This window comes from Vulpes vulpes, chromosome 12 (assembly GCF_048418805.1).
Source record: "Vulpes vulpes isolate BD-2025 chromosome 12, VulVul3, whole genome shotgun sequence".
Lineage (NCBI taxonomy): Eukaryota > Metazoa > Chordata > Mammalia > Carnivora > Canidae > Vulpes > Vulpes vulpes.
In genome coordinates, this window is record NC_132791.1 from 65,526,764 (window position 1) to 65,553,609 (window position 26,846).

The following is a 26,846-nucleotide window of genomic DNA, read 5'->3' on the forward strand; positions in this document are numbered from 1 at the left end:
TTTAATACTGATGAATCAGAGAAACTATAGCTCTTATTATTAAACTGTGGTCTGTAATAAAAGTCATGTGAAAGTTTTATATCATGTAGTGTATCAGATATTCATCATGAATGTTTTAAAAGTGTGTTTGTCTAAGTGAAAATCTATATTTTAATTATTTTTTTTAAAGGAAAGCAAAGTGTTGCGGACAGTTCCCCTATTAGCAGCATGCCTCCCACAGGACAAGTGTAAAGTCAAGATTGGTCGTCGCTTCAGTGAAGAAAGGTAAATTATCTGATAGGGCAATTTAGAATAAGTCTTACTTAAACAGATCTTTAAAAAAATGGTTCCCTTCACCGTATCCATCAGACCAAGAGCATGGTACATCGGAGGAGGTGAAAAAAAAAAAATGAAGTTTTGCCTTCTCCTTCAGAATAATACAAGACAAATCAAAACATGAACAAAAACACCCTCAGAAAACATAGACCAAAATGTAATAAACAGAGGGATTATCTGAATTCCATAATAATATCTGTTGAGCCTAAAGGGTGTATATTTACTGTTTATTTTTTGTTAAAACTGTCTTTACGATGGTAGAGTACTTAGATTTAGTTGTGTTTTTCTTTTTTTCTAGATTAACAATTATATATGATACACATTTATATAAATGTACACATATTTATCCAATTCTAGCTCATTAAGGCTTTCCTGAGGCATAGTTACTAGTACTATATTGAGTATTCTTGTTATAGGCACACCACATTTTTTTTAAAGGATAGAATGCCTTCTCCTGTCATATTTAAAATATTCTTTTTAATGAGGCCAAGTATTTTTATAGGCAGCAGTCTATTAGTTGATAATTTCAGTGACAGTTCTATAATATTCTTGGATCTTATTTCATACTCTATTATGTAACCCAATATCATAAATATATACTGTGTGCATATTTGCATTTTTCTACAAGTCTTTTCTTATCTTTGAAGCATATTTTTTTTTTGCTTTCATGCCCATTCACAAAGCCTTCACTAATTATTTTGATCCTATCTGCAGTTAAGTATATTTTTATATGCAAAATTTAATTTCTTTTGAAAATACGGAGATTTGTTTTTCAGTCCAATTATGAAACTGCTAAGCAAGGCTAGTACTAGCTCCAAGCCCAGGAATTGGCCAAAATTTTCTCTTCCTTTATTATTTTAGGTTCTTTTATTATTTAGTTTTAAATTATGAAAATAACATCATGTTAGAACTTTATAAAATCATTTTTTCCCTTCTCTGAAACTATTTTTTAGGGGCAATTTTCTCATATAAAATTTTCTTTTACTTTGGCCTCAGAGATGAGACTTGCTCTGAGGTTGGTGCGGCTATTGTGAATTTTCCCATTTTGTTGGGAATGCATATGAAATCCAGAGCCCTTCACATGGGGAGCGTTCACATCATTTACATTGTGACATTTCTTTCATATAGAGGCTCTTTATAATGAATGGTAGTCTCTTAATAATTCATAGGTGTATGTAGATATATCTGAATTTGATCAGCTGCCAGCTTGGATCCAGGTTATTTTATTGCAAAAGTGATGAGTATCTATACTGGTAGAAATAGAAACTATCTGGGTCATCCCTGACATTTGGTTATCTAACCCTTCCACAAATGTGTGGATGAGAAACTTGATGCTTTTTCAAATAGCTCATCCCATTTTGAATCTGTTTTATTAAGTAATTTGGTTTTTTTCCTCTGGAGCCTAATAGAGTGCTTACTCAGTAAATTATTATTCACTGATGGATTTTTGAACTAAAGCCAATTAAGATTGTTATTTAGATGGTAATCTGGCAATCGAATGATATTAACTTAAGCTTTTGTTAGAGTACCTGTTGTAACCATGGAGGAATGGTTAAGAGATCTACTGCTTTTGGTGTCCTTTGTAAATGGAATTTAAAAATAATTACCTTCAATTTTTTGCCTCTAGTATATAAAAAAATTTGGGTTTGGTGTATCAGCTCTACATCCAGTGACTTTCTAAATTCATTTGGTACTTATTGAAATTGTTTTGTATGTTCTCTAGAACTTTCTGTGGGAGTATTATCATTTGCAAATAAGGTTATTTCTGATCTTTATGCCTTTTATTTCTTTTTCTTGCTTAATTGCAATAACTGGGAACTTTAGTACAATGTGTATTAGGAGTGGTGAAAGCCAACATTTTTACTTTGATCTCAGTCTCAAGGGACACTGTAAAATATGATATTGACTGTACATTTTTGTAGATGTTATTTATCAGTTTGAAGAAGATGCCATTTATTGTCTTTAATTGACTCTTTAACTTTTCCCTTTAGGGTTATTTTATTGCTTGCAGACAGAGGCTGTCTCATTCATTATTATATCTCCAGTACCAAATACTTTGACATGTGTTTTTGAAGGAAGTACAGTAAGAATAATTAAACGTTTTTTTTTTCCCTCCCAAGCCATTAAAGATATTCTTTTTAAATTTTTAGAGATCCTGAACTTTCAAATGTTTGTCGGAAGTCTGATACATTAATATTATATCCAGGGGCTGAAGCTGCTAATTTGGAAGAATTTATATTAGATTCTCCTACTTATCCTTCCACAATCATCATCATTGATGGTACATGGAGCCAGGCTAAGGACATTTTCTATAAGAATTCTTTGTTCCGACTCCCCAAACAGGTAAGCTAGTATTTTAACATAGAATATATACAAATGTGTAATTATGTACGTTGTATATGTTTTCTGTGGGGGGATACACATTTCTATATATGAATTAGATGCTATTTATGTGTGTGGATGTTTGTACATAGATATGTATATGCTTGCTTGTGTGTTTGGTATGTAGATGTAGAAAATTTGAAACCTATTCACCTTTCTCAATTCCTACCACCAAACGTCACCATAATTTAGGCATTTGCTATATTAAGAGTATCTCAAACATTTAATCAGTGAAATTTAAGGATTAATTATTTCTATGTGTATTAATGTTTTGTTAAGTGTTATGTTTAAATACTTTCATCTGGTAACTAAATTACCTTGTTCTTACTAGGAATGACTGAATTTTTATGAAATACTTTTTTGTCATTCGTTATTATAATTAGATTATCCCTCAATTTGTTGATGATGATACACTTCCTATAGTGAGCCATTCTTGTGTTCTTGGAGTGAATTCCACTTGATCATTTTACATTATCCTTTTGATATATTGCTGAAACTTTTATTTGATTCTGCTGAATTATAATTTATATGTTTTTTGTACTTTTATTATATTATCAGGTTTGGGTACTAAGATAATCTTAAATTCACCAAATCAGTGGAGAGATTTTAATATTTTTCTATGACCTGGAATAGTTCAAACAATATTGGAATTCCTTGCTTCTTAAAAATTAGAATGAACTCATTGGCGAAACCACCTGCTCCTGGTCTTTTTAAAAATGATAACTTTTAAACCCTTCTTTCAAACTCTTAAGTTTTCTCCTATTTGGTTCAGTTTTTTAATAACTTTTATCTGTTTTGGGTAATTATTCCTTTCACCTGAGTTAACAAATTGATTGCCATACACCTGAATATATATATATTCTTAAATACTTAATTTATTCTGAATTATGTCCTATCTTCTTTCTAATCACTCACAGACACAGACACATGCACTTTTTTCTCTCTGAACATACTCAAAAGATGTTTCTCAATTTTAAATATGTTTTGAAAGTATTAGCCTTTAGATTGTTTTAATGGCTATTATACTTTATTCTTATTTCCTTAATCTGTTGTTTTATCTTGATCAGTTGCTTTCACCTTTTTCAGTTCATTTTTCCTGTTTTTATAAGATTTTACTGTGTATTCCTTCCCTTTACTAAGAGTAGTGAGTTCCTTCTTTAATAATAGAGAGAGAAGGCTGCGATATTTCTTCTTAGTGTGACTTTTATTGTATCTTAAAGGTTTGGGTTGACATTTTTATATCTATAGCATTGGTATAATTTGTAATTTGTTTTGATTTCTTACTAATCATGGATTATCAATGACTTCTTAATTCTTAGGTGTTATAACATTTTTGTCCCTGTTTTATTTTTACTTCTTATTTTGTTGAATTTTGATAAAAGAACATTGCCTGCAGAATTTTGAATTTGCTTATGATTTCTGTGTAATTACATGGCAAATTTTTGTATCTGTTCTGTGACTATAACAATTCACATTCTCAGATTTTTCTTTTTACTCTTATTTTTGTCATATATGAAGTGTTTGATACTGAAAAAGGTATTTGAAAAGCTTCTGTTTATGTCTTTTAAATGAAGTTAGCTCTGCATTTCTAGTAGCTTTTGTGTTATATGTTTATCTGTTTTGTTGTGAACATAACGAGACTTGTACTTAGTGACAAATAACAGTGAACCTTTGGTTCTGAGATTCTCATCTCAGATTCTTTATAGTTTTCATTCCCTTTGATAATGCAGATACAGCTTTTAGATGAGACTCATCTATGTAAAAGAGATGTATAAAACAGCCAACATGCTGAATGCTTTCAATGAGCCAGTCCCGATTCCAAGCGGTTTACTTGTATTAACTTGCTTACTTAAGTGTTCCCCAAAGTATTGTTACTGTTTTAGGTAACACAGGGAGGAACATAGACACAACACATGTTCAATAGTTTGCTTTAGAGCACATAGCTATTTCAGAGCAGTTTACCACTTTAACCCATCTAGTTTAGAGCCAAAGCCAGAGTGACATACTGCTTCTGAAAGGGAAACTGCCATTGAGGCTGTTTACCTAGGATAGCTTCCACAAGAACCAACTCTGAAAAAGCAAGGAGACTGTTAGGTTGCCACACACTTTAGGCAAAATTTATGTTCACATTACAATTAGATATCACCCAACATACAAAGGAATTTTAATGGAAGTTTTATATCTGTAAAATGGTTTACTGCAGATATTTGAATTTTTTTCTTTTTCTGCATGCTTGTGCTGTCTGCATCTTTCATTTTGTGGTAACTACACAAGTACCATAGAAATGAGTTACAAAGTCAGGTTAAAAAGATTAAAAGATATTTTAAAATATATAATTTAGCAGATAAGGACATAGGTAAATTAAATAATTTTCCCAGTTCTACTGAGCCATATATTTTTATCACTTTTTCCTTTTCTTGTTTTTCCAAACCAGAAGCAAATATAGGTGGATATTTGTTTAACCTTGAAATGCATATATTACAACCATCAGATAAAATAAAGTGCTTAAAAGAAATATTAGATTTGACTACATGAGGGGAAATCTCACCATAAGCTAAAGTGAAAGGCAAATGGCTTTCTAGAAATCTGTGAATCAGATAAAGGCTTCATAAGCTTGGAATTCTTAGAAATCAGGTGAAGGTGAAAAAAACCTGAAAAAAAATGGGCCATTCATGTGAAAATAAAGTCACAAAATAGAAAATAAATGTATTTATAAGTGTATTATAAAATATCCTATTATATAACAATATGATACTAAATTGTCAACCTTTATGTTGAAAGAGCATCAAATTTCCAGAAGTTTCAAGAATAACAAAGGTCCCTTAAATGCTCTGAAGTTTTGACATTACTCATTATTTGCCCTATCAGTCTATGTGTGTATTTTATGCTATTCTGAACTTTTTGAGAGTTAAGGAATAGGTATCGAAATTTACTTTTTGAAATTGAAATGTTGCCATCTCTAGCAAGAGCTCTAGCAAGAATGTCTTTTCCCAAATATTTTTCCTAAAATATTGGTTAGACAAAATGTTTCTAGAAGTTGTAAAAACCAATGAAATCTGTACATTTACTCTTTCTTAAAAAAAAAAGTTTTATATACATATATATATATACACACACACATATGTATATAACATACATCTACACAGATAGGTAAGTTGAGGTGAAGAAGGGATTGATTTTTTAAAAAATACTTTATTTATTTATGATAGACATAGGGAGAGAGAGAGACAGCCTCCATGCCGGGAGCCCGATGTGGGACTGGATCCTGGGGCCCCAGGATTGCGCTCTAGGCCAAAGACAGGTGCTAAACCTCTGAGCCACCCAGGGATCCCAAGGGATTGATTTTTAAATGTAACTACATGTATCTCTAGACATCCATAAAATGATATTAATAATTGTAGTGATTTTATAGTAAAATATAGAACTACCTTCTCTAACACTAAAAAGATTTGCTTATTTTTAATATATTCTTCCATTCTTAAAAAATTTCCCATTCATATGTAATGATTTTTATTTAATCAGTAACTGTTCCCTGGCTTTCCCGGAAAGAATTTTGTTTTATTACATAATAAACTTTCCAAGGGGCCACACTTTAATAAGTGAATACAATTAAGTTATAAGTAGCATGCATTGCTTATGGATAATTAATGACAGAACTCCAACTCTAACTCCAACAAAAAAGAAAGTACACATGTCATGTCACTGGGAAACTGAGAACCAGTAGGAGTGGCTTCAGGCTTGCCTGGATCTGGTTCTCAAGCAGCTCTCTGTTTTTGAGGTTTGCTTCCTTATGTGTTGGGTTTAATTTTTGACTTCCTCCCTGCTACTGGAAGTAGTCTGTAGGAAGCAGCTGATTAGTCTCTTCTTGGCTTCATTTATCTTAATAGAAAGATGATTTCTCCTTCCCAAGGCAGATTCCTGGATGGTCCTATTTTTGGGATTGGGGTAGATGGTGGTATCACTATTGACAGCAGGACTGCGTGAATCTGGAAATTTCTCCAAAGACATGAGGTTTTGTTTTCAGGACTATTTAAAAGCAGGGATGGGCAGACCAAAAACCCATAGATAACCAGACCACTGTACATCAGTGGTTTAATTATAAAAACATGTTTGTTCATACATTTCTTGATTCATTCACAATTAGTGCTGGATAGCAATATTTTAATAATTCTCCCTTATGGTCTTGCTCACCAAGGGAAAAACAAAAATGGAAAACATAAAATGAACATTCAGTTCTTCTCTAAGTTTCCCAAATCTATAAATAATGTATAAGTTAATTAACTTTTATTTTTAAATGTGATTTATCAGTTTTCTTTTACTGTCCCATCAATACACATATACTTATACACTTGCTTTTTTGCATAAATTTGTCTTAGCTGTTACTCTTAGTTAGCTGATCTATTCAGTTTTTGTAGTAGTATAAAAATTTTGCTACAAATATAGAAGAAAAAATGGTAGAAAGAAAAAAATCAGAATTAAAATCCAAGGTATTGCTTCCTTTACAGAAAAAATACATAGCTTTCCCCCCCCCCCCAAATAAGAGAAGAATCATATGTAAACTGTACTTAACCATGGAATGAAGGAATTGTAATACAAACCCATTAAGTTGGCCTCTTTTTAATCTAGATTTCTAATATATCCAGACCATTTGGCAGTGAATATCTTCCCACAGAGGGATTTTACACAGGACACTCTTGACATTGGCTAGGAATAAATCCAAGGTGAATATGGAAATGTTTGTGGAGGCTCCCACCTTTCTTCATAAACTTATTTTCAGTGAGTTATTTGCATTTCCTTGCTTTACTGCCTATAAAACTTCCACTAAAGCTGAATTTCTTACTTGATAAACAGAGCACTGTTGGGAGCACTCACAGACTAAAATATCTTCCTGAAAACTATTTCGTGTGTCTACATAGACCTATTGCGGACCAGATTATGTTACATTTCTAATTGATTGTGTAGTTCAAATTCATCATTATCCTCTTAATTTTTAAATTGAGATATAATTGATATATAACATTATATTAGTTTCAACTGTATATAACATAATGCTTTGATATTTGTATTTATTGTAAAATAATCTAAGTCCAATTAACATCTGTCAACATAGTTGTCTTTCTTGTAATGAGAACTTTTAAGATTTTTTCTCTTAGCAACTTTCAATGTACAGTGTGGTATTATTAGCCATATTTACCATGCTGTATATTACATCCCCATGACTGACTTATTAAAAGTTTGTATCTTGTTACCCACTTCACCTATTTTGCTTCCCTCCACCTCTGGCAACTACCAATCTTTTCTCTGTATCTAGGAGCTCATTTTTTAAATTATTATTATTTTATTAGATTCCACCTATAAGTGAGGTTATATGGTGTTTGTCTTTCTCTGCCTGACTTATTTCACTTTACGTAATACTCTCAAGGTCCATCCATGTTGCAAATGATAAGATTTCCCTTTTTTAATGGTTGAATAATGTCTACTATGTGTGTGTCTGTATATGTACATATGTGTGTATACACACACACAAACACACACACATCACATTTCCTTTATGCATTCATCTGTCCATGGACATTTAGACTGTTTCCGTATCCTGGTTATTGTAAATAATGCTGTGGTGAACATGGGGGTGCAGATACCTTTTCAAGTTTAGTGTTTTTGTTTTCTTCAAATTATCTTAATTTTATCTGAACGTTCATGTTTGTTTACTTCTATTACCAGCATTGGGAGTTGGCTTACTTTTTAATACCCTTTCCTTTTCAGAAGAAACAATTAAAAAAAATTTACAGAGTAACATGTAAAAGATTCTGGAAACAAGGGCACAATACAGCCTCTTGGAGACAGAGATTCTGAATAGTGTGTTTTACTTGTTTGTTTAGTGACTTCTATGCTGTATCTTCCAATAAATGTGATTTAAATTATTGCCACAGCAAAGTATGTATTTCATGTCATGAAACTTCAGTATCCTTGGGGCATAGTAAGAGGAGTTGAATGTTAAATACAGAATGCCAAAGGTTTATGATGTCAGTGATGAACTTTTTTGATCTTTGCACATCATTCATAATTTTTATGCAGACTGTATTCATACCTCTCTGGGTCTCTTCTGGCTCATGTGTTGAAGTGTTGTGTTCTCCTCATGGGCTATAAGGCTTATCTTCAAGGTTGTAGATGGCATTGTATTTACATATGGAGCTTGAGTTAACTTGCTTCTGTTGAGTGTATGATTCTAGGTTATAGAACATAAATTGATAAGAACTATGATCTTGTTCTTTGTGAAAGAATAATTTAAAGAAAGTTCTGAGAAATATCTATGTGAGGGACACCTGGCTAACTCAGTCAGTAGAGCATATCACTCTTGATACCAGAGTTTGTGAGTTTAAGCCCCACATTGGGCCTAGAGCTTACTTAAAAAATATATTAATAAAAAGAAATCTCTATGTAAAAATCATTGCTTCCATACTTCCATTGTTCCTCACCGAGTTCTTAGTTGTGAACTTACTTGTCTTTCTGAGAGAAATTCTCAAATCCCTTGGCAGTTAATATTACAAATTTTGAAACAGAAGGAATCTTAAATATTAATAAATTCTTAGCATTTTAGAAGGGAGGAAGTTACAGGCCAGCAAGAAATGATTCTTCAGAAGTTGCAGCCAGTTATGGGGAGAACCAGAAGTGTAATCTGCTTCTCTTGCATTCTAATTCAGCATATCAAGCTAGCTCTAGAATTGGCTAATTAAGAAAATTTAGATTGAATTTATTTGAAAATTAACCTAAATTTATGATTTTGTATCATGAATCATCTGGTCTAACCAAGTGCTTAAAGTTTAAGACATTTTTATTCTTGAATAAGTCAGGTGGAGGTGTACCATAGCAGAGCGTGGAATGATGTACCCTGCCTTCCTTGTCAGACTGTGGTTCATGGACCAGCAGCATTGCCATCACTAAGGAGTTGGTTAGAAATGCAGTGTTGGGATGCCTGGGTTGCTCAGCGGTTAAGCATCTGCTTTCAACCCAGGGTGTGATCGTGGAGATTGGGAATCGAGTCCTGCATCGGGCTCCCTGCATGGAGCCTGCTTCTCCCTCTGCATGTGTCTCTGCCTCTCTCTCTCTCTCTGTGTCTCTCATGAATAAATAAATAAAATCTTAAAAAAAAAATACCGAGTGTCAAGTCCCAGAATCTTCATTTTAACAAAATACCCAAGTAATTCTTCTGTATATTAAAGTTTGAGAAGCACTGCTGTACTAGAGTTTTTAAAATTGAGATATAATTCACAACCTTTAAATGTAGCCTTCTAGAGTGTACAATTCAGTGGATTTTAGTATGTATACAAAGTTGAACAACCATCACCATTATCATATTCCACAGTATTTTCATGTTTTGAGTTTCTTTCCCCCCAAGACTTTCTACCCCTTAGTGGTCACTTTCCTCCTTCCCCATTCACAAATGCAGGCAATGCACTGCTCTGTTTGTTGTCTCTGTAGATTTACTTATTTGTGTCAGGCTTCTTTCACTTAGCCATGGGTGTTTCTTTCTTTCTTTTTTTTTTTTTAAGATTTTATTTATTTATTCACGAGAGACACAGAGAGAGGCAGAGACATAGGCAGAGGGGGAAGCAGGCTCCATGCGGGGAGCCCGATGCAGGACTTGATCCTGGGACTCTGGGATCATGCCTTGAGCTGAAGGCAGATGCTCAACCACTGAGCCACCCAGGCATCCCAAGCCATGGATGTTTCAGACTTGATCCACGTTGTAGCATGAGTCAGTACCTCACTCTTTTTTATGGCTAAATAATATACCAGTATGTGCGTATATCACATTTTGTTTATAATTAATCCATTAATGGACATTTGGTTTGTTTACACTTTTTGGCTCTTGTGGATGATGCTGTTATAAATATTTGTAGGTTTTTGTGTGTATACCCCTTTTCAGTTCTTTTGGGTATACACCTGGAAGTAGAATTGTTGGGTAATTTAGTAACTCTGTTTTTAACTTTTGAGGAACTGTGGAACTATTTTCTAAGGCAGATGCACTGTTTTACATTTATTCTAGTGATGTATGAATGATTCAGTTTCTCCACATCTGAGCAAACCTTGCTTATGTCTTGTGTGTGTGTAGTGTATTTCCCCACTGCCTATGATGTTGAGCGTATGTATGTGCTAATTGGTCATTTGTATATCTTTTTTTGACAAATATTTTTCAAGTGCTTTGCTGATTTTTAAGTTAGCAATGTTGCTTTTGTTTTTAAAAAAGATTTTATTAGAGAGAGAGAGAGGGAGAGAGAGAGAGAGAGAGAGAGAGAGCACTCATGAACAGAAAGTAGGGGCAGACGGAGAGGAAGAAGTAGACTTCCCTCTGAGCAGGGAGCCTGATGTGGGGCTCTTTCCCAGGACCCCAGGATCATGACCTGAGCTGAAGGCAGATGCTTAAAACCCCCTGAGCCACCCAGGTGCCCCTCGTGATTTTGCTTTTTATGATTGAGTTGTAAGTATTCTTTACATATTCTGTAGAATAGCCTTGTATCAGATATATGACTTGCGAATATTTTCTTCTTTTCTCTGGGTTGTTCTTTTACTTTCCTGTTGTGTTCTGTGATGTAAAGAAGTTCTTAATTTTGGTGAAGTTCAGCTTATCTATTTTTTTCTTTTGTTTCTTGAATACTAGATGTTTTAATGCTTAGAGAAAATAAAGTAGAAAAAGACTGGAAGCCTTGTGTGTAAAAGTTAAAGAAGAGTTTAGATCTGGGAGAAGGGCTTATGAGTCTCTGGATACCAAATGCTAGAAATATTTTCAGAAGTTAAAAAACTGTTACTTTATTAAATTTAGTTTTCCAAACGTTCGTATAGTGGTTATTATGTGTCAGTTACTTTTCTAAATACAAATATTAACTCATTTAATTGTCATATTGATTTAATATGATTTCCATTTAGTAGAAACAGAAATTGAGACACAGAGAGGTTAAATAACTTGCCCAAGCTCACACAGCTAGTATGTGATGGGATTGGTAAAGAATTCTAACATAGGCAGTTAAAGCTTCTATGTCAAATACAATGTTGATATTAAGGGGGTGGAAGAATTAATTTATAATCTTAATTACAGAGAAGGACATTGAAATTCCTTGTGAAAGTGTGTGGAGAAAGGTTTAGGGCTAATTTGGAAAAACTAGTAGTTTGTGTAAGGATCCGATGCCATACTAGAGTATTTTTCAATCAGTAGTGTGATTTATCTGAGAATTCATTAAATAAACTTTATTTTTGTGATTTTAAACTAGACTTGACTATATAATCTTTTACATATATTTATGTACCTTTCTTATGAGAGATTAGAAATAGTTACATACATTTTCTCATATCTCTGTAGTAATTATCATCTAGCTGGTGTTGAATGTCAGTGAGATACTGAAAAATTTTATTATGGCCTACACGTTGTTCATATCATTTGGACAACTCATTAAATCCATGAAAAGATATAATTTCATGAATCAAATAGTCTACCTTTGAAGGAGGAGAGGGAAACTGATGATTCTTGATGTGTGGCAATACAGGGCCTGTTAACTATTGAGACAAATCATCGTTTAAAGCAGTAGTTAATCATCTCCCTTGCCTTTGTTCCAAGTAGCCCCCTAACTGCATTTCATTCTTTGCATCTTTTTTAGAGTTAAAAGTATCTTGCATTCCCTTCCAAAATTTTTGTGTGTGCTCGTATACATTATAACAATATATACTCACTTCCAAGGCATGTGCACCATTCAAACATGCTTTAACTGAGGTACCAGTGCTCAGAAAACTCTGAGTGTACACACACATGAAGATATTTAGAGTATTGTTTCCCAAGGCTAAGATTTCACTTCTGAGCATTAAGTCTCATATATAAGGCTCAAAACAGGGGAATTCCCAAAGATGGTGATAGTCAGAAGCCAGCCTGTGGTATTTAGTCATAGCAGCCTGAGCTAAGATACATCTCTGTATCTTAGAGAAATGCCTTCATGAAAAGGAAAATGGGAATGTAATGTATATTATTACATTGTCATTCAGAAAAGCCTTTTCAGCTTTTTACTCAAGTAGTTCATTTATCTATTTTTTCTTTTGTTACCTGTGTTTTTGGTATCATATCCAAGAAATGATCGCCAAATCTAATGTCCCTAAGCTATTCCCCTTGTTTTCCTCTAGGAGGCTTTTAAAAGCTTTGGGTCTTTCTTGAATCCATTTTGACTTCATTTTTGTGTATGGTGTAAAATAAGGGTCCAACTTAATTTTTTGCACGTGGGTACCCAGTTTTTCCAGTACCATTTATTGAAGAGACTGCCCATTCCCCATTTTCCTAATCATCTTTATCTCATTGTTTTCTGATGTATTTAAGTGATTTTTTCTCATGCATATTTTATTTTTTTCTTCAGTTTCATTTCTGCTTTTTTAGAGTGTAATATTATTTTTATTTTTTTAAATAATAGTTTTAGAATTTTTTCTTTTATCTTACCTATTATTTCATAGTTAATGTTTAATATCCTTGAAAAGACAGAAAAGTTGTAATCTAAATTTTTTTCTTCCAGAGTAAGTCTTCTGATGTGTTCTCTTTGTCACTTGTTTGTATGTTTGCTCAATTTATTCACTTATTCATTGGTTTACTAACTCATTCATGCAACATGTATCTGTTGAATGCTTTTTGTACTCCCATCCTCCACTTTGATCGTTCTCTTTATTTTTAATGAACTAGAGTAGACCTGATCTCTGTCTTCATGGAGCTTACATTTTATAGTGATGATAATTTATTAGGTAAATTATTATCATTATCATTATAAATCATTATATTAAAATAATTTATTAGGTGCCCACCCTATACCACTCTTTCCTTCCTCCCCCTCTTTTTGCTGTAGGGTTTATTATATTGGTGTTGGGCTAGAATTTCTTAGTTTACTTTGCTTGGGATATGGGTATTCCCATCAAAGCCTTTTCTTTAGACAAACATGGTGCAAACAGTCTTCATTTACCTGGGAGCACTATTTTAAAACTTGGCTTATAGCATTGGGGATTAAGTAGAAAAAGGAAGCAGGCTTATTACCTTTCTTCATAAAATGTTATTACAGTGAAGATAGTTTACTTGATAATTTGGACATCTTCGCCCTTAAGATATAGCATGCGGTTTAGGATGGAAGTCACTAGAAGAAACAAATGCCCTTAAAAATGTATATCTAACTTAGAAAACTTTTTATTTAAAATGAATATATGAAGAGAATTGAAGAATATACAGAGTATCATTTTATTTTGTACTAATGGAAAAACTTCATTGCTTGGGGTTACCTGAAAGCTAAATAATAACAGATTATATGAAATCTTAAATATTTATAGTTGTAAACACAGTAGATACATTTTCCTTATGAATTCTCACATTGACATTGAAAATTTTCATTGTAAAGTCATTTCTCAGGAACAGCAAAAGTGGTCATTCAGTAATAACAGAAACTGAAAATTTTATTTCTCAGGAGTTTCTTGTTGATCTTTTAGACAGATATATCTATATATCTGTATCTATATCTATCAAGATAACTTTCTGTAAAGATTTTTTAGGGTATCAAAGGATACCTTTGTAGGTGCCAAAGGAGAGCATGTTGTGGTAGTTCACTTGCCATCTCTCTGTCCTTGTTTTTCTTTTTTGCATTTCTCTTTTTGTGCTGTGTCGGAGTAGAGTAGGTACATAGTCTCCAATGGTATTATTTTGAATTGTCCTTTATCATTTGCATTATCCTGCCCACATGATAACTATTATGACATGTTTGACTTGTGACTAGCAGCCCAGTAAGCCTATCATCAGCAGTTTCCTTGTTTGGTTCATATGGTGAATAGATGCCTATAAGATTAATCATCACGTACTTACCTTTCTTCCCATGAAGCTTCCTAAAAATTTCATATATCATTGCCCTGTATTTATTTTGCAAATGTATAATCCTTTTCCTGTTTAAATTTTGTTTTGTAACTCTCATGCAACAAACTGCACATTTAAAGTGTACAGTTTGCTAAGTTTTAACATATGTATGCACCTGTGAAACCATAATCACAATGAAGATAGTAAACACATGTCCATTACTTACCAGATTTTCTCGAGCTTTGTGATCCTTTATTCCCCACTTCCCCCATCCTCAGACCACCAGTGCTCTTTCTGCCACTATCAATTAGTTTGCATTTCTTAGAATTTTATATAAACATAATTATACATTAATACCATTTTTTGGTATTTCTTTCACTTGGCATAATCATTTTGCAGTTTATTCTTTTGGCTATGTATCAGAAGTTCATTTTTATATTATGTGACTAAACCTGCACTTTGTTTATGTGGGCATCCGTTGTACACGGATCTTTGTACAAGTGTATGCTTTTTTTTTTTTTAATTGTTTTCACCTAGGGATGGGATGCTTGGATTCATATAATAGGTGTATGTTAAAAAAATTTTTTTGGCACTTTTGGAAAAGTGCCAAACTATTTTCCAAAATGCTTTATACCATTTTATATCCCTTCAGTAGTTTATGAAAGATCCAGTTTCTTCACATCCTTGACAACACTTGATATGAGCAGTCTTTCAAATTTTGGCCATTATAATAATTGTATGGGAATATCTTTTGTGGCTTTATTTTACATTTACCTAATGATTGATGATGCTGAGCATCTTTTCACATGCTTGTTTGCTATCTCTCTTCTTCGGTAAAGTGTTAAAAAAAAAGCCCATTTTTAAATTGGCTTCTTGGTTTTCTTATTAATGAGTCTGAGAGTTCTTTTTTCCTCCCTCTTCCACTGCGGACTCTTGAATCTGACAGTTCTTTATATATTCTGGGTACAGGTCCTTATTATGTATATGATTTGCAAATATTTCCTCTATTCTGTGGCTTGTCTTTTCATCCTCTTAGCAGAGACTCTTTGGAAGGGTAGAATTTCTTAATTTTGATGAAGTCCAATTAATGCATTTTAAAATACATGTACGTGATTTGTAAGATAAGGAATCTACTAGATTTGTCAGCTTATTTTGCCTTTATGGATAAAGAATGGAAAGAGATAAAGTTTCAAAATTTTTATGACTAACAAAGCCATGTTACAGGTATTTAAATCTTCTGAAATAGAAACAAGAGTTAAAATTCTATTACCAGGGCAGTCACTTATGAAGGAAGACAACCAATTGAAAAAACAGATTTGTTAGATAAAGACTGTAGTCCCAGGACATGCTAGGACTTTTTAACTCTAGGTGATTTGAGAGACTACTTTATTACAAATAAACGTTTGAAGGATGGTTTTATCACAGAAAATAGAACAGGATGATTACAGTTGTAGCTTAACAGCCTCTATACTAGACTTGTGTTCTTATGAATGCTTTCAGTTGTGTGTTATCGGGACAGGCCTTGTGACTCAGTGACTGCCCTTTGCAGTCACAGGAGAAAGAGCCTGAGCATCTCTTCTTATCTTTCTGAGATTCCTTTCACTAGCATTTGCTAATTAGGAGTGCCTGTGTTCTCCAAGATAAACCAGAAATTCCATTAGTTACCAGCTCCTTGGAGGAAAGAACAAGGCTGAGAAACTTAAATATTTATAGTATGAAATAAAAAAAGGGGAAATTTATTTTAACTCAAATAGGGGGCAAATAATGTTTACATACATTAACACATAACATACACATATAGATGCTATATGTACATACTCACAAGTATCTAATGCAGCTATTTAACAAAGGTTACTTTGTGTTTTGAGATTTAAATAAAATTGTCTCACATTTCTTATAAAATATGTTGTGGAAGTTTTCTGTAAAAGTATTATGATCACCTCTTGTCTCAGTGCCTATTCTTGTCTTCCATGGATTTAGCCTCGTGTCTCTGCAGATGTAGAAGGTTGCCTTCTACAGTTTGCCTGACATCACTGACACAAAGTGTTCATGTGTATGTATACTAGACACTAATGACTATTGGGTTAGATGAAATTATAGGGCTTGCAGAGGGTTATAACATGGTGAGCTATTTAACACTGAATGTTCAGGAACCCTGTTCTTTCTCCACATGCTTCTAGTTCTTTTGCCATGGTTCTCTCTCCCTCTTTGTGTCTCTCTTTCTGCATGTCTGTTTCTTCTGTCTTCTCTCTTACCTCTGGACTTGTCACTGCTTATCAATTAACTAGAGATTTAGACATGTCTTTGATTCACTGTTTGTAAATATATATCTCATTTTGTGGAAGGAATTTTCCTGAACACAGGCAGAAACCTTAATGTTAGCTGGTTAAAAAACCTTAAGAAAATGCTTATTTCTGCCAAATAAATTCATATATTAAAAAAATGGTGCCACAGTTACATATATTACTCTGTAACCAGCTTTTTTTTTTTTGATATATGACATATTGTTGTGGGTCTTTTTTGTGTCAGTACAGTACATAACTATGATAATTTATGTAGTCATTCCTTTCACTGGACATTTAAGATGTTAGTATTACATTTTAGTGAGCATCTTTTTTTTTTTTTTAAGATTTTATTTATTTATTCATGAGAGACACAGAGAGAGAGAGGCAGAGACACAGGCAGAGGGAGAAGCAGGCTCCATGCAGGGAGCCCAATGTGGGATTCAATTCCAGGACTACAGGATCATGCTGTGAGCCAAAGGCAGACGCTTAACCGCTGAGCCACCCAGGCGTCCCTTCAGTGAGCATCTCTGAACGCGTTAGCTTTTTGAACATTTGAGAATTTTTATTAAATTCCTAGAAGTAAATTTTGGGTCAAAATGTATGTACTTTTTATATTTTGAAAGAAAACAGTCTCCACTAACAGTCCATGAAAATGTCTATGGCCCCATACTCTCAACAATCCTGGGTATTATGTTAATCATTCTAACTTTTGCTAATGCGATGGTATAAAGTGGTATCTGATTATTGTTTCAAATATCTTTTTGATTGAATCACCTATTCTTGCTGTAACTCCAAATTTAATATAGATGCTAATGGTGTGCATTAAAAGATGTTGAGTATAATTCAAAACAAGGAAATAGATTTTGATTCTGTATTCTTTGTGATATAATTTCACACTAACATATATGTAAAATTACCTAATATAAATGTTATTTATATGTAGCAAAATGTTATTTCTTTTTAGCTCTGTCATTTCATTTGATTGAATTTCAAATATGCATTATGATATGGTAATGAGATTATGGTGATGATAAATATGGCAGAGACTATTACTATTATTTTTATTTTATTTTTTATTTTTGGTACATAACTTTTTTTACATTTCCAGGAAACTCAACTTTATTATTATTTTTTAAAAGACTTTATTTATCCATTCATGATAGACACACACACACACACAGAGGCAGAGACACAGGCAGAGGGAGAAGCAGGCTCCATATCGGGAGCCCAGTGTGGGACTCGATCCCGGGACCCCAGGATCGCGCCCTGGGCCAAAGGCAGGCGCCAAACCGCCAAGCCACCCAGGGATCCCCTCAACTTTATTTTTAATGGGATTTTTGTCTTCATAATGACAGTACATCATGTTCAAATACTCAACTTTTAAAAAAGTTAATTTTTTTATTTTAGAGAGAAAGACAGAAAGCACTCGAGTAGGGAGAGAGGCAGAGGGAGAGAGAGAGAAAGAATCTCAAACAGACTCTTCTCTGAGTGTGGAGCCTGAAGCTGGGCTCGATCCCACAACCCCGAGCCCATAACCTGAGCCAAAATCAAGAGCTGAATGTTAACTGACTGAGCCATCCAAACACCCCCATAATACTCAACTTTTAAAGAACATGTAGAGGTGCTCAGACTCTTCTGTAGATAGTTAGCTAGAGATTTCGAGGTCCTTTTTCCCTGAAAATCCTGACAGGCTTCAGAGGACCAGATCAGATCATACGTGTATTCTCAAAGTATTTTAATGCAGCCTTAAGTGTTACTGAGTTTTTACTTTGTAGAATTGTAATCCTTTTAACAATGATGAGTATTCCCACTAGATTATAGTTTATAACTAATGTTTTAAGGCCATTTATTTATCTTTAGTTACTATGATATACAGTGTCCATTTCTCTATCAAAATTTCTGTCTTTTGAAAAGAAGAAATACTGTCAACATTATTTGAACTTACAAAAACACATTTATAATCCTTAACCAATTGTGTGGCAGTTTTCAAAGCTATTTAAAATTTATCTCATATGTTTCCCTGAAAACCTTTTAGGCAATATTGTTCCCACTATTTTGGCCTTTGAACATCAGTAAACAAGTCTTTGGTGAAAAAAGTGGAGTTTTACGATGTATTGTTTTCACTCTAATAATATTGAAGATATTTTTAATGACTAAAAACAAAGATAAATAAGTAATAAAATCTGGTGTCCATATGTATAGATACACCCAGAGAATATAATCTAATGTCAAATATATAGAAGGTTCATATAGTAATACAAATATATATTTATATGTAATAAAAGGATATAAACAAATTTTTAGTGATTTATAAGCCTAGAGCATCTGGTCCTTTGATATCATTAACAACTTTGCATGCAGTCCAAATCTCAAGATCCATATGGCAATCAATTGCATATACAAGAAAGATGTCTCAAAAATTATTATAGACTTATGAGTTCTAGTATGTTTTAAGTCTGTTGTGAATAATATGTTGATTACCATATAAAGTAATAGGCATACTTTTCCCAAATGGAAGTGATTATGATTGAAAAAACTACAGTTCTTGGTTTTACCCTCTGCATTGATCAGAAACATTTTAAACTATAAACAGTATGTTCTCTAAGTGTGAATAAGATCCATTGTGATCATTATGTTGAAGAAAAGTTATGATAAATATTTGGATATAACTATGAATTTAACGGCAAATACTCATTCTTATCTAAAAATGTGATATTTTTGGTTTATAGAAATTGGGTACTCTTACCAGTTTATGATATATTATTTGATCTTTATTTGAGTATAAATGGGTTATAGTTGTCACATATGCTAATTTTAGCTGTACATTCCCACAGATATACTACTTATATTTCATCTATCATATAAATGTTTATTGAGTCCCTATTTTGTTTAGGTACTATTCAACACAGACAACATATTTAAAAAAAATCTTTTTGCCTTTGAACATCTGATAACTGATATTTATTTATTTATTTATTTATTTATTTATGATAGTCACAGAGAGAGAGAGAGAGAGGCAGAGACATAGGCAGAGGGAGAAGCAGGCTCCACGCACTGGGAGCCTGATGTGGGATTCGATCCCGGGTCTCCAGGATCGCGCCCTGGGCCAAAGGCAGGCGCCAAACCACTTGCCCCACCCAGGGATCCCCAATAACTGATATTTCAAGTAGCACATTTGCAACTCTCCACTATTCAGTACTCCATCAACTGAAATAATGATCTTTTCATGAATTATTTGTTTCTCAAAGGATTACTGGATACAGTGATAAATGTTTATACAGCATAAGGTGAGACAAGGTTTTGTTAAGTGATCATATCGCCAAATTCTTATAATATGCTTCATAGTAAATTGCCCAAAATATAGAAATAATAAAAGAGAAATAAGTATGAATCATTAACAAGAACTTAAGATTATAGGGAACCATCCAGTTTAATTTTGAGTTTAGCTTGTGTTAAAAATAAATATACCTAAGGAAGTCATTTTGATCTCTTGATGATCTGAATTGGTAATCTATTTTATGGATAATTAGGACACACTTAAAGAACTTGTCTAGTTTATGTTGACGGATCTCAGACACAAATTGCAGCCCATTGTCATACTTCGTTAATCAGATACAATATATCACTTTTATTTAAACTCACATGGTATATACCACAACGTATGCATACCAGCGTATAGCGTTTTTTCCAGTTACATGAAAAGTGTGACTTAGGCTAGATAATGAACTTTACAGGAAGAATCATATCATATGCATTTTGGTGTGTGTTTTAACTTGATTCATAGTAAAAATCAAATTGTTGAAAACTGAACTGGTCAGGATTGTAAAACCAAAAATTTGGTTTTCCAAAAATGTGATTGTTTTATGCTGCTTAATTATTTATGTATTTAAACATAATTTGACATTTGACAATGTTAGATTGTCAGGCATACTTATGGTGCACTGTATATACTCATGCATTTGGAATCCCCCCTTTATTCAGTGTTTAGAATTTTGCAATTTAAAGAGAGATCATAGGTTGTTGATATTGTGGTTATCAAAAAATGCAGGCAAAATATCCTGGAAAATACATAAACTGATTACAAGTTTTGATCATCTTTAATATAAATAATCATAAATTTAATTTTATTTGCATATTAAATTTTTTAGTATAGTTAAATCCTGGGGGAATGTAAGATATATGTGAATAAATGCTTGGGTAGTGATAATGATTTTCAGACCCTCTGATTTTTTTTTTCTGCTATTGTTTTTTGTTTATTTATTTATTTTTTTTGTTTTTTGTTTAAATCTATTAACTCTCTTGTCCAGTCCATCTTAAGGCAAAATATCTTATCTTTTCTGTATGTTCTGATTGTGATTATGCTTCCTGGGTGGATAAAAGTTTTTCTTTTCTGTAAACTGAGATATCCTTAATTCATCTCATTGCTATAATTTTGCCCTCATTATCTTCATAGTAACACCATGCCTGCTAAACCTGCACAAAGTTTTATAGCATTATTTTGTTTACAGTTATTTATTTAGAGATGTTCATATGACAATAAGTAAGTTTTATTTGCATTTAATGTGTTATAACCGGAAACATTTCTAAGGTCCATAGGCTAAAAAGTATAAAAATGTTCATATTAGCAGGATTTACAATAGCCTCAATTCTCATGAACAATAGAATAGATAAATTGTAGCATATTCCTTGGAATATTCCAGGTGGTAAAAACTAAACTAGTAGTAGTAGTAGTAGTAACATGAATGAATTTTATCAATATAATATTGATACGATGTTTCAGGTTCTTTTGTGGATGTGGGGGTGCAAAATGAAAAAGGAGCATATGAGGTTTCTGGATTCCTGTTATACTCTATTTCTTGATTTGGGTGATGGTTACAGAGATATGTTCACTTTGCAAAGATTCATTTATGATTTGGGCCAACTTCTCTATGTATTAAATATTCTTTTAATATATTAAACTTGAAGAAGTCTATATATATACACAGTCGATTCTTGATATTTGTGATAGTTAAGTTTTATAAAATTACTGTAAACACTGAATATTCAGCCATTGGCCCTAGGAGAAATATAGGATTAGTTTCCTACAAGCCTCTGGTTCCAACAGTTTTGTCAATCAGTCAATGCATAATCTTGTTTTATGTGTGTTTTTGTTTACAGACACCTCATTTAATACATACCATTGATTGATGAACTGAACTTATGGCCAATAACACCATATAACTCATACCTGAATGAAGCTTATCTAGCACGCATATTTTCTCAATAGGGTATATCACAGCCTTCTTGTGCTTAGAAATGCTAGATAGCACTTTATTACTATGCTGGGGGCCATTTTAAATGGTGAAATTACCAACTAAAAGCACAAAAATAGACAAAATGTAATATTTTAATATATTGAGAAAAGGGTACTTGTAAACAGTATGAGAGCGGAAAGCCAAGAAGGCAGAGCATCACTGTGTTCTACACTGTTGGGATAACGTGTGCTTTGAGCAACTACATTTTTCACTCTTCTGTGCATGAGCATGTTTACAAATAACACTGAAACCCAGAGTATTGATCTTGGACTTAAAAATTAATTTTAGCAAGTAGATAAATTTGCAAATACAGAATCTATAAATAATAAGGGTTGACCGTTAGTATGTGATTCCTGCTATTAACCTAAGTAAATATTTTTAGGTCAAGTGTGCAGGAGGGCTAAGGATAACTTCTTGTCTCTTTGAACTAAATATTTTTAATGACAATTAAAAATATGATTAAAATTAGAGCACTTGTCTTTTTTTGCATCAAATTACCAGTTTTCATAATAATAGTTTTTGATGACAAACTTTATTAGATTTAAGTTTTTATCTTCTGATTTTATACTGATCAGGAATTCATTGTAACATTGCATATTTATTTGTTTTTGCCCAGTAGCAAGTGACCATTAAATTATTAATTTTCAAGTAGTGTCATGTATCTTTTTCAGGATAAATTCTTATCAAGGTCAACCTTTAGAAGACTTTAAATATACCATTATTAAGAATTATATTAAGAATTAATTTTCAAAGAGTAATTTTACTCTGAATTATTTGCAGTGATGCATATTTCAAAAAGAAATAGCTTTTAGTATAGTTGATTTTACACACTGAAACTTTTTAACCTCTTTTAAGTTTTTCATAGGAATAGAAGATGTGCCGTTTTAGATCAGGTCAGGCCAGTGATTTGTACAGCCTAGTATACTGTTTTTGACAGGCAACTGCTGGTTCCAGGTATCTATTGCTGTATGTACAAAAAGCAATTAACATAGTAGGCTCAGGGCTGCTTTTCTTAGAAACATGCTTGCAAGAGTGGCCTCTGGGAATGTGAATGGTAAATAGTTTGCTACACAGATACAAAATTTTCCCTAAATGATAGTGGCTCACTGTTCTTAAACTCTGTGCAAATGCTGTGGTCTATGATGAACACCTGCTGTTCTCTGGGTACAGAGAAATTTGGTATGTGCTGGGCAGAGGGGTGCTTACGTGACTGTAATGATCTTGTCTGGTAGACAACACTTCACGCAGGCTGCCACAGTTCACTGTTGGAGGATTTAAGCATGTCCTGTGTGACTTTTCTGCAAGAGGTGTCTTTGAAGCTTGTGGTTGGTTTCCTTTGTACTGTGCCACATGTGTCTTTTCACTTTGCTGATTTTGCTTTATATTCTTTTGCTGTAATAAATCTTAGCCATAAGTTTGACTATAAGCTGAGTTCTGGGAGTCCTAGTGAATCACTGAAGCTGTATGTGGTTTTGGGGACATCTGGACAGACTGCATAACAAAATCCTTTAAAATTAGTATCTTAAAACAACCAAATCTACTAAACCAGATTTTTAGTATCTTAAAAGAACCACCTTCTACCAGAAGGTAGAAGAACTACCTTCTTCTAAGGTAGAAGGTATTCTACCTTATAGTTTGGTTGGTCAGGAATTCAGTCATGGTCACTTGGTGGTTTTCATCTAATACATAATCTGGGTCCATGAGTTTTAGGTACGTATCAGGCACTTTGGCAGTGATGGACAAAAGGCTGTGTTCAGCTAGAATTGTTGACTGGAGTGCCTATATGTGGCCTGTGCCATTAGAACCTTGACATTCCAAATAAGAAATCACACTACCCTGGATAAGCAGATCATTCATTCATTTATTTTATACTTCTGAGATGGCCTGTGGTTTTTTTTTTTAAGCTTTATTTATTTATTTGAAAGAGAAAGAGAAGGAGGAGGGGGGAGGGAGACAACCTCAAGTAAACTCCCTGCTGAGCACAGAGCCTGTGTGAGGCTCCATCCCACAACCCTGAGATCATGACCTAAGCCCAAATCAAGAGTCAGAGGCACATCTGACTGCACCACCCAGGAGCCCCTAGAATAGCCTGTATTTTTATTCTTAGCTAGAACAACTGGAATAATACATTCTCTGTATCACCATGTATTTTACAAGTTGTTAATTCCTTTTATATTTCCCCAGACCACCTTCTCCAAGTTAAGGAATTTCTTTTTGTTCTGTTGAATAATTCTGTGTTCATGTTATCCATACCCTGTGTGATGTTACTAACATGTAAAATCTCTTGGTTCTCATATTTATAAGCAGAGTATGTTTTTATTATTTCCTCTTTAGAGAGATATTATTCTGGTTGATTTTTATCCTAATACTTCCCAGATTTCATTTTTTTCATTTGGAAATGAAAAATCTGACCTGTGGGCAGTATGATAGGCTCAGATGCACCATAATGTTTGTTCTCTAGAAGAACTCTGGAAGCATGAATTCCCTTTGCAGAAAATATTATTGCTTTTTATGACTAGAAATCATTCTTACTTAATATGGGAAAATTTCCAACCTGTGATAAATGTTTCATGTTTACTCACAGGTTTGTTATTCTTAGAGACCTCTTGGAGCCTTTTTAAATGGATAACATGAAATGCTCTTGAATGTTCTCCATCGTTAATTTTAGCTTATAGTTTGAATATTTTCACATTTGAGTTCCTTCAGAACTCCTGAATGTTATTCAATTCTAATTTATTTTCAATGATCATGTTTATTTTTCAGTATTAACAGTATATACTATCTTTATGGGATATTAATGCAAGTTAGAAAATAATTTAGCTTGTTTTGTATAATTTCATTTTAGCAAATTGTAAAGTGGTTTAAACGAGTATTTTTAATGGTCCCATGTCATAGACAAGGAACCTGAGCCGCAGGTGTTTTACCAAACTTAAAAGTCTAAGAACTGAAATGAAAATGGTGGTCTCATGACCACAAATGGGATTTGTGCTTGTCTTTACTATCCCTGAGCACCCCATTCAATTTTAGGAGCACCAGTGCTTCCATGCTTAGGTTTAGTGTTTAAATTTTGTGTGGTGGTGGGGGATCATTCTGATCAAGATGGTGTAGATTATTAGGCACTTTACTTGCATCAGGCTTGAACAGTTGATGTTTTGAGCTTGATATTTGGATACTCAGGGTGAACCCTGAACATACATGGTTGCATATAGTGGCTTTCCCTCACTGAGAGTGTGGCTCTGTATAGATGACTGAATTTCAGCCTAGATTTCTTTTTTTTTTTTCAGCCTTAATTTCTGATTTAACGTTACACTTTCTCCAGTGGTACTGAACTCTGCCTTAAATCCCTACTTTCCTAATTCTTGCTCTTAGAAATTGGATCACCAAAGCTCCACCCACTGGCTGGAATCTTATTCCAAAGCAGAATCATGATGGTGCCCATCACTCAGTAGTTGGAGTACTTTTAGCTATTTAACCACCATTTCAGTGCCACTAAAGACATGATAATTTACATTGAAGGTCACACTCTTCTGAGGCTTGCTCTTCCCACCTTCTTCCTTTTACTCATTAGCATATGTTGAAATCAATGCCATGGTAAGGGCTTTCAGATTCTTTCCATCAGGGTATGCTAATGCCTTAGAACAATCCTAAACTCTTAATTAGATGTAGAATCTTTGCACTTACCATGTATTCATAGTATCTTCTGAACTGTTCTCATTAAAATGGAATTGAGAATTCAGGATCTCTTTAAAGTAATAATTTTCAATCTGGAGTTTAAAGCAGTGATTAATTAGAGCCTGAGGTATACATTTCTGGGTCATTTCTAGGTAGAAGCTAAGGGAAAGCAGGCTATGGATGATGTTATCTAGAATGCGAAAATAGAGTAAAAAGAAAAGAATAGTTAAGGTTGGGCCTTGAGGAGTATAAGATTTAATGACCAGGGGAGGAATTTGGAACCCCAAAGGAGATGGGCAGTGTATAGACAGAAAGAAGGAAAAGTAGGGGAATCTGGTGTTTTGGGAGCAAAGGAAAAAGAGTGTTACTAGAGTTGCCTAGGAAATTACTTAAGATGAAAATTGGGAAGTATGCATTAGTTTTAGTGACATGATGCTTATTGTTGGTTTTAGTAAGAGCCTTTATTATTATTAGTAGAGCAATGGGATGGAAACCAGGTAGCATGAATTAAGGGGCAAGTGGAGGTGAAGAATTGAATCCTGTTAATGTAGAAAACTAACATAGTTTATATTTCAGGTAGAAGGGAAATGGGATAGAAACTGGATGGAAATGTGCAGTTGGTAGAAAGTGTTCAATTTATTTCTTTTTTCAATAGAAGAGACTTAAGAATAATTATAAGCCAGTAGGAAGGATTTAGTTGAGGGAGAAGTCAAGTGTGTCTTAGAGAGAAAGGATGTTTGATATTTGATAATACATAATGTTTCCAAGGAAGCAGAAACAAAAAGATGAATAAAGCTGATTTGAACAATCTTTTACAAGGTTTTTTTTTTTTTTTTAAATCATATGCTTCCATTTCTCTTGGGTAAATACCTAGTAGTAGAATTTCTTTGTCTTTTGTTTAACTTTGTAAAAAATGACCAGACACTTATCCAAAGTGCTTCCACCATTTTATTTCCTTATCAATATTGTATGAGAGTTTTGGCTGTTCCACATCCTTGCCAGTATTTGTCAGTGTTCTAAATTTAAGCCAGTCTAACGGCAGAG

General features: G+C 33.3%; 1 protein-coding gene across 2 annotated transcripts in view; it reads left to right on the forward strand.

Moving 5' to 3' along the window:
• DTWD2 (DTW domain containing 2) overlaps positions 1-26,846 on the forward strand; it is a 172,646-nt gene that overhangs the window by 99,802 nt on the left and 45,998 nt on the right. For both annotated transcript variants that reach the window (XM_072728765.1, XM_026015408.2), the window contains 2 exons: positions 170-264; positions 2,466-2,658. In XM_072728765.1, coding sequence (XP_072584866.1) covers positions 170-264; positions 2,466-2,658 — 288 coding nt within the window. The remainder of the gene's footprint in view (positions 1-169; positions 265-2,465; positions 2,659-26,846) is intronic.